The sequence below is a fragment of the Capsicum annuum genome, chromosome 1, assembly GCF_002878395.1.
Source record: "Capsicum annuum cultivar UCD-10X-F1 chromosome 1, UCD10Xv1.1, whole genome shotgun sequence".
Taxonomy (NCBI): Eukaryota; Viridiplantae; Streptophyta; class Magnoliopsida; order Solanales; family Solanaceae; genus Capsicum; species Capsicum annuum.
Genome location: NC_061111.1, coordinates 44,074,526 through 44,085,727, shown reverse-complemented (window position 1 = coordinate 44,085,727; position 11,202 = coordinate 44,074,526). Strand labels below are relative to the sequence as shown.

At 36.4% G+C, this 11,202-nt stretch overlaps 1 protein-coding gene and 1 pseudogene across 1 annotated transcript; one reads left to right on the top strand and one right to left on the bottom strand.

Moving 5' to 3' along the window:
- The first annotated feature begins 1,800 nt into the window (after window positions 1–1,800).
- Window positions 1,801–4,193, top strand: LOC107874835. Its single transcript, XM_047396376.1, has 4 exons — window positions 1,801–2,788; window positions 2,882–3,091; window positions 3,190–3,281; window positions 3,392–4,193. Exons 1-4 carry the CDS (start codon window positions 2,003–2,005, stop codon window positions 4,089–4,091), a joined length of 1,788 nt encoding a protein of 595 aa, XP_047252332.1. The 5' UTR covers window positions 1,801–2,002; the 3' UTR covers window positions 4,092–4,193.
- Window positions 4,194–6,527: 2,334 nt separating this feature from the next.
- On the bottom strand, window positions 6,528–9,677 carry LOC107854801 (annotated as a pseudogene).
- Between the last annotated feature and the right edge of the window lie 1,525 nt (window positions 9,678–11,202).

Sequence of the window (11,202 nt, the reverse complement as noted above, 5' to 3'; positions counted from 1 at the left end):
CTAATTAAATTTGAAGTGATACAACTTCGTACACACCAAAATCAGTGTAAAAGTATACACTTAATTTTGCAATAGCATCATCTTAATAGGCACAATAAGTTAAACATAAAAATTAATGCAGTCTTAACAATTAAGTACGGCTGATAATATGACTCTCACACACAATTTAGGAATAATTAAACGAAAAAAAATAAATTGAGAGAAATAATAGGACTTCACATAATTTTAATGTGACTAACAATTTCGTCTTAGTATAGAGGAATTCTTATACCTCATCTCCACATAATAATAATAATAATAATAATAATAATAATAATAATAATAATAATAATAATAATAATAATTGCACCTCAATTTTCAATCAAATGAAGTGAAAAAATAAATTCTTTGGGAAATTCTTAGTCTTTTCTTTCTATCCACAAATATGAGAAGCAAATGCTACAACGTTCCAATTATTTTTTTTATTTCTCATCCGGTGTCCGGTGTCCGCATTGGAGCCCCGACTAATTCGGATGGCCGTGTTGCAGGGCCCATTAAGATGACATCACTTTCAATAGAGTTTTCTCCATACCCAAGATCGAACCCTCAATCAAATGAAGTGAAAAAATAATTTCTTTGGGAAATTCTTATTCCTTTTCTTTCTATCCACAAATATGAGAAGCAAATGGTGCAATGTCCCAATTATATTTTTTTGTTTTTCATTCAGTATCCGGTGCCCACATTAGAATCCCGACTAATTCGGATGGCCGCGGTGCAAGGCCCATTAAGGTGGCATCGCTTTCAATAGAATTTTCTCCACACCCAAGATCGAACCTCAATCAAATGAAGTGAAAAAATAAATTCTTTGGGAAATTCTTATTCCTTTTCTTTCTATCCACAAATATGAGAAGCAAATGGTGCAATGTTCCAATTATTTCTTTTGTTTCTCATCCGATGTCCGGTGCCTGTATTGGAGGCCCGACTAATTTGGATGGCCGCGTTGCAGGGCCCATTAAGGTGGCATCGCTTTCAATAGAGTTTTCTCCACACCCAAGATCGAACCTCAATCAAATGAAGTGAAAAAATAAATTCTTTGGGAAATTCCTATTCCTTTTCTTTCTATCCACAAATATGAGAAGCAAATGGTGCAATGTTCCAATTATTTCTTTTGTTTCTCATCCGATGTCCGGCGCCTATATTAGAGGCCCGACTAATTTGGATGACCACATTGCAGGGCCCATTAAAATGACATCACTTTCAATAGAGTTTTCTCCATACCCAGAATTGAACTCTCGACCTCTGATTAAAGGTGAAACAGCCTCATTCACTGCCCTACAATCCATGTTGGTGCAATATTCCAATTATTAATTATTCCTTTGGAAAAGGTTTAGGCTCCTAAGGGAATAAATGCAAAAACGGAAAAAGACATACTAATATTGACTCACTAAATTTAACCACAAAAAGCAAATAAGTTACTACACGGATATCATGTTTAATTCCGCTCCACATTCAAAAATATTTCTTATTCCTTCCGTCCTAAATTGAGATAACACATTAATTAAAAAAAATAATTAATAACATGGTTAGTTTACTATAGTACCCCTAATAAATTATGTTTACATTTAAATTTGAATTTGAAGTCAAAGTAATTAATATAAAGGGTAAAATATAGAAAAAAAAATTATATTACTGAAAAAGACGAGTAAAAAAAGAAATTTTAGACGAGTAATTTGAGACTAACTCACCCACAACATATGACCGTTACACCACCTCAACGTTCCTATACCCACACACAAAATTTAAAAATTCATTTCGTGGGTCCCACTAAACCTTTGGTCTTTCTCTAGTTTACCGTTATTCTTCACCTTCTCCTTTATCACTTAACTATACCTCTAAAAATCAGCAAGAAATGGTCAATCTGTTCTTTGTATTTCAAGATTTGTGGGGTTGCTGAGGAATTTCAAGATTTGTGTCACATTAAATACGTATTATTCTTGAGTTAACTCGTCAATTTTTCAAGATTATGGCAGCATTAGCACCAGGGATATTGTTGAAGTTACTGAATGGAATGAAATCAGGTGTAAAGCCTACAAGTGAACATAGGAGTTCACTTTTGCAAGTTACTGATATTGTTCCTGCTGATCTTGATGAGAAGAATTTATGGCCAAAACATGGATTTTTCATCAAAGTTTCGGATTCTTCGCATTCGATTTATGTAAGTTTACCATTTGAGCAAGATGATTTGGTTTTAAGTAATAAGATGCAGCTAGGACAGTTCATTTATGTGGATAGATTAGAGCCCGGTTCGCCTGTTCCTGTTGTTAAAGGCGCTAAGCCTCTCCCTGGAAGGCATCCACTTGTTGGAACTCCGGAACCATTGATGGGGTTGAGAGAAAAAGGTCCAAGAAGGGGTTCTTGGGGTATGAGCCAAAATGGTGGAGAAGTTGTTGTTGCTGCTGCATCATCACCTCAAGTGTTGAAGCCAGTTCCTATTGATTTCGATCAATGTACACCGATAAAAGACAAGTCTAGTGGTGTTAAATTTGCGCGGATTATTCCAATGTCACCTGTTATTCGGGGAAAATTTTCCAAAGATGGTGGAGGAGCTAGTGGTGGGGGGATGGCAATAAGGTCGTCAGCTGGTGGCACATTGTTGTTGTCTAAATTGATGGAGGCTAAAGGGGAAAGTCCTTCTATAGTCAGAAAAAGTTGTGCTGCTACCCCTACCATGATGAAGTTTCCTAGGAGCAGAAGCGTAACAGATCGCGATCGAGAACAAAGAATTGTCAATTCACCTTTGAACTCAATTGTAGGTACATTTTTCCCTTAATGCATAGTTCAATGTGTTGTAAAGTCCTATTAACATTTTGCGCAAATTTGTATCTTCTTTCTTTCGTTGTAGACTCAAGAAAAGAAAAGTTCAACTCCACCACCAAGTTTAAGGGGTGCAAGAATGGCAGCTTCTCCAACAGTAGGCAGAGATTCTCAACGACTTCCCAATTCGAAAAAGTCATCTCAAGAACAGCAACAATCTCAGCCTATTGATGCATCACCTCATGACAACACCAGCCTTGCTGTAAATTTGCCTGGAAAACTCAGTATGTTGGGAAAGGTAACATCTTTGTCGCGTTACTATATGGACAATTCTCGCCTTTTTTGTGTTAGAACATTAGTCTTTGCTAAAAATGTCATTTGTGTGATGTCCATTAGGAAGCTGTACAGCAAAGGGAAAATGCACAGAAAATTGCTCTTCAAGCACTAAGGGATGCATCAGCTACGGAAAATCTTGTCCGGTCTCTAAAGTATGGAACTTTTGATTAATTGTGTTGTTGCATTTTCTTTGATTATTTTTAAGCAGTACTACATTTTGACCTGAATTTGATTTCTTCTATATCACTATGCCTTTGTACAGGATGTTTTCGAACTTGAGTAGAGCTGCAAAACTGGATGCACCAGCAACCTGTTTTGATCAATTTCTTGAGTTTCATGAACAACTTGTGCAAGCTGTGGCAGAAATGGTATCAATTCAAGCGGCAACAGCTTCAAACGAAACATTACAAACTCCAAATGCTGAACCAGAGAATGGCTGCGGCGCCCCTATTCTATACGAAATAGTGCAGAATTCACTGGAAGAATCACGAGACAGTGAATCAAATGCATCGAAGCGGAGAGCTGCACTATACAAATCCATTGCAGTCTTCCCTGAAAGGAGTGATCAAAAGTCAATTCTTGGAAAGCATTTGAGATCAACATCAAAGGCAATAAAAGGAGCATCAAATATTAACATAAATGAGAATGATGAGAACAAGAAACCGGTGGCTTCTTCTTCTTCGACAAGCAGCAGCATTTCCAACACAATCAAATTGGGAAAGCAGATTGAGAGTGAATCAGGAAGTTGGTTTATGGATTTTCTTGAAAAGGCGCTGGAGAAAGGGCTGAAAAAGGCTAAAGGGAAAAAAGAATCAGATTCTTCTGGCAAGGTCCCTCAATCTCTCTTGCTTAAAGTGATCAACTGGGTAGAGGTGGAACAATTTGATTCGAATAAACGTCCTATTCATCCTAAAGCAGGACAAATTGCAAGAAAGTTGAGGATCAAGGTGAAGAATCCGTGAGAAAAGAAGTGTTTTTACTGTTTAAGAAACTCAGATTTATTGTATTGTATCAAACATTCTTTGATAAGTTTGTGGAGACTGCTGTTTTATTTTTGTGCTTGATTCCTTTGTGTCATTTGGTATAATTACTTTCTATATTTGTATACTGCACTACTTAAATTGATACTCCAACAAAGCTTATTCACAAATTATTGTGATAGAAGAAGGATTTTATGTTACATTGAGATTTATATTTCTTTCGAGCCGAGGATCTATTGAAAACATATTGGCAAGGCTCGCGCAGCGCACATCCTATCCTTCCTAGACCCCATTTGTGGGACAAAACTGGATATGTTTGTTTGTTGGAGAATTCTATACTATTTGTCCATTCCTGTGTTGGAGAATACCAATATGAGTAACATAAATCTTACTTCCTCCATTACTTTTTAAATGCTTCTTCTCTTCATTTTCATTACCTCCTTGATAGCCATACTTCATCATCATCCTCTGCATCTTTCTCGTGATCAGCAAGAGCATCTTCCTCTTGTTCCTATTCAGAATCTTCATATGCAGAACCAATATCTTCAAAATCACCATCATTGTTATTTTCTTCCAAGATTGAGTCCTTTTTGGCCAAAGCACTTAAATACAGAAGAACTTACTCCACTTGTTCTGTATAGTGCATATGTTTTTCTCTATATATTCCACTTTGGAAGGTTCACTTATAACGTTTCTTTACAGGCCGCAATCTTTGCAACTTTACCTCTGGATTCATCTTCCAATGCCTGAACCCTGCACTGAAAGATCCTTTGCTGGTGATTCTTGCGGGTTAAACAAAAACAAAAGAAACTTTATATGAGTCTTTCTCTGGCGTCCATTAGGGACATCACTTTGTGTATTAACATATTTCCTTATTTGTGTGAAAACGATCTTCCCTTTGATGCAGCGATCATACTGCACTTGTTAAAACATTTGAACAACTGATGCACATCTAACTCTCTCCCACTCTGCTGTCTAAGTCTGGTTTTACCATGTCTTGTTGTAAATGGTGTATATGTCATGGTATAGAAGAAGCAAATAACATTTAGCTTCTGATTTGAGTCCATATAGTAGTACTTAACACTCATCCATGATCAAGATTAAGAGACAGTGATATGATATTGCAGGCATACAATGAAAGCGCGTAAACAAAGAGGAAAGCGGACAGCATACAAGGAAGTCGTAAGATATCCACCAACATCTGTTAATGCTGCTGTTCATCTTTTCCCTCTTCCCTGTTAGGTGCACGTCATGGGGTAAAGCCTCACCACATGCAAAAACCTGGATATTTAAGTGGAGAAGGGTAAAAAGATAAGATCTGTTGTCCATCTACGACTTTCGAACCCTATGTCACTTGATAATACCGGAAATCCGTTAGGGCAGGCTCGACCTTCTCGATTGCTGCATACATGGTCAAACCACGTACTACCTCATTGTCAGCTTGGAGGACATAGGAGCAACTTCACTTGAAGTCTTTAGCAGTAAGTTGTGTGGTTTATGCTATAATAAGTAGTGCAACAGGTTTCGGTTGCAAGTTTTTCTTAATCTGGTACTTTTGGGTGTGATCTTTATATGTTTCGTTTAGAAATTTTGAAACTTTAACTTGTCAGGAAAAAAAATGTTTTGTATGGAAATTTCTGTTTTTGGTGTTTGGACAACTCTTAGGCGGTTGTGTTTGTTCTATTTCGTTTTTCTGTTTATGCAAAAACAGTGAATATAATCTGCTGGCTATCTCATGTATTGAAATTCATTTTCGTTGAAATGAATCTAGCAAATTATGATGTCCTTTGATTTTCGGTTTGTGTCTTGCCCTTTGAATCTTCTTCCAAGCACCTGTTGTTTGCATATATGTGTTCATTCAGGCCTCTCTGTGGTAGTCATTTGGAACCAACTTTTCAATATTATTATAGTAACATATTGATATAGCAAGAACAAATGATATTTGTTATACAGAGATTTGACTGTATGTTATTTGTATCGGCAGAAACTGAGTTTGTTCTAGCCATTAAGAAAGAAGGGGTGTTTCGATCATGAGCGATGTTCCAACCTGGAGTATTTCTGTTGGGGTATCGGAGTTTTTTGTTTAAGCAATTTTGTTTGCTTTGTACAGTTTATGCATGTACCAGGCCATGGAGCAAGTTGTCCATATGGCTAGAGTCGCAAGTTATGTCAAGCTAGTATAGTTAGACCTGTCTATTACAATAGTTTACTATTATGGCCAAGTTAAAGTGTCTATCTATGTATTACCTTTTAATTTAATACACAACATGTATGTGTACTTGAACAACTTTGCGCGGCCCATTTCTGTTCATTCCATACCATATATTACCGGAAAGAAAATCATGTGTGCGCACCTATAGTTTGAGTTCAGTAGCTCTATTGAACTATGACAGTTTTCGCGCTATGGCCGCACATGTTACTGTAAATATCATGAAACAAAATGCTTTATAAAACAAGAATATCATGAAATAAATATGGTCTCGTTGTTGAGAACCTGTTCTTCAGGAATCATGAGTTATTACAAATAATAAATTGGTGATACTACATTCATGGATACACTGTATTGCATAAACCTTTTCTCTTAGATTCTTCAAAATGTTACCAAAAGGAGGCAACAAATGGACATCTAACCTTGTTCTTACCGTTGGACCATGTAATTGATCCAAAAAGTTCTCTTTCTCTAGACATTGCTTTGAAACTCACTTGATAGCTCACTTTCTTCGTCTTACTTGTAAATTTCAATTTGTTTGGACTCACTCGGACTCTCAATGCATCTGGTGTTGTTATGGTTGCCGTATATGCTGATTCTTCATCATCACTTTGAGATACGGTTCTGGTAACTTTCTTGGTTTCTCTTTCTTTAGAGAAACGGCTATCGATGGATAGTTCATGTTAGAAACCAAGTCATCACTCGAGTTGGTACGGCATGAAAAGTTCTTAGGAAGTGTCTTTGAGATGAGTTTTTTTGTTGATGCATTATGGCCTGTAGAGCAGAGGAATTGCAGGTAGTTGCTACTCCTGCACCGAAGTCATTTGGCGTGGCAAGGTATTCTCCGTTTGCGCTATTGACTATCATTCTACTCTTCGAATTGCTTTGCTGAAAAGCTATTAAAAAGAAACGAGGGTGGATCCAAAAAATGAGACTTGTTTTTCGTAAGATCCATAAATTGGAGGCACAGATAAACTATTATCAGGTTACTACCTGTGGTCATTATAGCTGATCTGATTGCTGACAGACTCCAGGAGGGATTCTGAGACTTCAGTGTGGCAACAATTGCAGAAAATTGAGCACAAGACATCGAAGTACCTGACTCGATGTTAAATAGCGGTGGTTTTTGGTCAGACTGAGTCACTTCTGCATCGTTTGTGTCCCCACAAATGGTGGATTATCTTCGCCAGGTTCGTCATAAAACCTTGCTACGATCAGTTTCCTGATACATGTCCATGAAATGTACACAGTAAGATTTCTATCATAAACTTGTTTTTTTTTTTTCCGAAGACCACTTACAAAATTTCACATCAGACCATATTGGACACACACAGATGGATCCAAGATTTGAAGTTTATGGATTCCTACAGCGACCTCAAGCTACTGAGTTCCCGTGAACTCATAGCTAACACACTGGACCAGCCACGGAAGATGTATGTAATGAATGTTACCTGTTGCAGCTGGAAGTTTTGAAGTCATAACCTCTGGTGCAAGTTCCTTTCCATCGCGATGGGACTGGACCGATACCCTTGTCATTGAAACTCTCTGATTCAGACCATATTCCAATAACATATATACAAGATGTTATTTGGTTGACTAGTGTTGGTAGTAAAATCCTACAAAGTTGGGTCTCGGGAGGGTAGAGTGCATGCATGCCTTACCTCTACCTCTTGGATGCAGAGAGGCTGTTTCAGAAAGACCCTCAACTCAAGTGAAGCAAATCAAAGTAGTAGTGGAAAAGCAATGAGACCATACCAGTGTCAAAAATGCCAATTATGGTATCTGCTCCATTTGATGAGGTTGAATTCGATCCAGAACTGTAAGGAAAATCGCGTAGAAGATCATATTGATACCTCATAAAATCCCATGATCGCGTTGTGTGTAGTTGAAATATTGGATCAGGGAAACAACTCCTGGATGTTGAGCAATCGACTGAGCTTCGGCTTCTGATAAACTATGTTTGTAGCTGTGTACCACTGCATTTTCTCTCCTAATGCAATATACACATATATACAATGTTAGATTAAACGTTATCTCTAACAGCATTTTGCTGTAGCATGCAGCTAAACAATATCGAACAAACGATGTCGTTATAAAGAAGTTTGATTGTACCTTGTTGTAAAGGAACTCATAAGCTGAAGGTGATCATCAGATGAACCCTTGGCACCCATGTAAACAATGTAAACTCCGTGACTTTCTTCTTGAGAAGCTGTCTTGGCTTCACTTGGAAAAAAAATCTGTTAGGATCGATTTGCTTCTACACACACTATAGATCTGTGGAGAGGATGAAGAAAGATGAGAGAGAGAGCTCGTAAGGAGAGAGAGAGAAAATGATTTCGTGGTAACATCCGTGGGTAAACTCCACGACGGATGAGCTATTTATATTAATGATTCAGACTATGTACAGTTACACAGAGAAATGAGAATGAACAATGCAACCTAAAATTTGGGTCAGGGCTCCGCCCTGAACCCCACCTTCGGGTGGGGGCTCCAGCCCCCCACAGCCCCTGACAACCTCATCGTGGAGGTTAAACCGCGTGAACATTAATATATAATCAGTAAACCACACCTAACAAAATTAACAAAACTAATGAAATCCTTTTTCATGTTTGTGCCCACAACTTGATGAAAAGTATGGTTTATTATTATAATATATAGTGGGGAAAGTGGACCTGTTTTGGTATCTTTCTATCTGTTTCCCAATAGTCATTTGTTTAAAGTGTTCCAATGTGAATACACATTTGAATATTTAAGTATACATTAACATCAATATGGGCACATGCATGTTATTTTGTTGTAGTGACATCCTTGTTACTATTTATTGTTTTTGTTACCATATGCAATTTCTTGTGCTTCTATTATTTTTTCTCTAGACTATTCTTTTTCTGTCAAGTTGAGGGTCTACCAAAAATGACGTCTCTATATAAGGTTTAGCTCGTTCTACTCTTCTTAAATTCTATTTTATGAGGTTATACTAGATATATTGTTATTCTTATTGTATATAAAATTTTGAGAAAATACATAAAGTACCCTTCTGATCTTGTCCGACTTTTTCAAAAATACACCTAAACTATACTTTCGACCTATTACCCCATGAAACTTCCTTAAATCGTTGCTAATACACCATTTTTCATTGAATTCCAGTCACAAGAAAAAGAGTGAATGCACGCACCAATCAGATATTGTCACGTGTTAAATACATTTAATTTCATATTTTATTTATGTTTTTTAATTAAAAAAAAATTATTTTATTTATCACCCCGCCCCACCTCCTTTCTCCCCCCACCCCCACCCCCACCCCATCCAGCAACTCCCCCACCCCTGTCCAGCAGCTCCCGTCCACCCCCACCCCACCCCATCCAGCACCCCCACCTCGTCAGCGTCTCCCCCCACCCGCCCACCACCATCATCATCACAATCACTATCACCATCAAAACACACACTCACCATCACCATGAGATTGAAACTCCATTAAATAGAGTTTATGATTCTTAATAAAAATAGATAAATAATTATTTTTTTAAAAAAATAATTTTAATGGAGCTTTAATAAAATTTTATGATTCAAGTAGAATGATGTTGAATCATTTTTTCTGTAAATGGACGGGTTTAAGCATCATGAATCGACTAATTTCAAATAAATTGGAGCTGCAGCAGTTGATCGGGTGCCATTTCCTTCTTCTTCAACTCACCTGCAAAATGCAGAAAAGGCCGGAGGGGGAGGGGGGAGGAGGGGGGGCGGAGAGGGTGTTGGGATAATTTTAAAAAGTAAATAAATATTGCTTTTAAAAAAAAAAGATAAATTCTATATCAAATTATTTACACGTGGCAGATTTTAATTGGTTATTTCAGTCAATTTTGAACCCTTCACGCGCTTGTTGTGCGTGTATACTTGCAGAGGATCAAAATAGTGTATTTTCAACAATTTAAGTAAGATTCCTAAGATAATAGGTCGAATGTATAGTTTAGCCTTAGTTGTCTTTTTGAAAAAGTCGAATAAGATCAAAGATACTTTATGTATTTTCTCTAAAATTTTTGTTATTTTAGATGACACAACCATTCAAATCTATTCACACCTATTAAATAATTATTAAATAAAAAAAAATATAATATATAAACGTACTTGATAATTAAGTTTAAATAGTTGTAGAATTTATCATTCTCATAAAAACAAAGAATCAATCAGCTACACAATTTCAATAAATTTCAAATGTGAAGAGTAAAATATGTAAAAGGAAGATTATTTATTCTTGATATGTCAAAAAATGAAAGTAATAATAGAAATTTAATTATAAAATAAATTACAAGTAAAAGCGAATGAAGGGGTTAATATATTACTACCCCATTTAATATATACACAGTATTTACTAAGCAGCCATTTGATCATGAAAAATATTTTCTTTTTTTCAAAAAATTATTTTACTTTAGTGAAAAAAATAAAAATAAGATACGTTTGGTCATGAAAAGTGAAAATAAGTTTTATTTATTTTCATTTTTTTCACTCATACTTCTCTAATAAAATTTTAAAAATAACTTTAATTTATAGTCATAGTCAAACACAACTCCAACTCCAACTCCAACTTTAATTATGATTTCCATGGCCAAATGGGGCTAAGCGGAGTGCATATTGATTTAACCTCTCCCTTTCTTTTTACTTTTTTGGGTCAAATTCACACATCCTCTCCCTTTCCTTTTTTTTTTTTTTGTTCAAATTCACAACTTTTGCATTTCTTGTAAGTGCATGTTATACCACTCCAACCATGATCTCGTGAAGGTAATTTTTGTCTATAAAATGATGCATCCTTTATGCATTTTTACACACCCCAAATCAAATTTGTTTGTAAGTTCATCAATGGCGATACCCTCCATCATCTGAATCTTGTGA

Bases quoted from the DNA above. Each gene is read 5' to 3' on its own strand.
- LOC107874835 (XM_047396376.1), top strand. From the start codon at position 2,003: ATGGCAGCATTAGCACCAGGGATATTGTTGAAGTTACTGAATGGAATG. The intron at 2,789-2,881 runs GTAGGTACATTT...CTTTCGTTGTAG, and splicing joins ATTCACCTTTGAACTCAATT to ACTCAAGAAAAGAAAAGTTC. The intron at 3,282-3,391 runs GTATGGAACTTT...GCCTTTGTACAG, and splicing joins AATCTTGTCCGGTCTCTAAA to GATGTTTTCGAACTTGAGTA.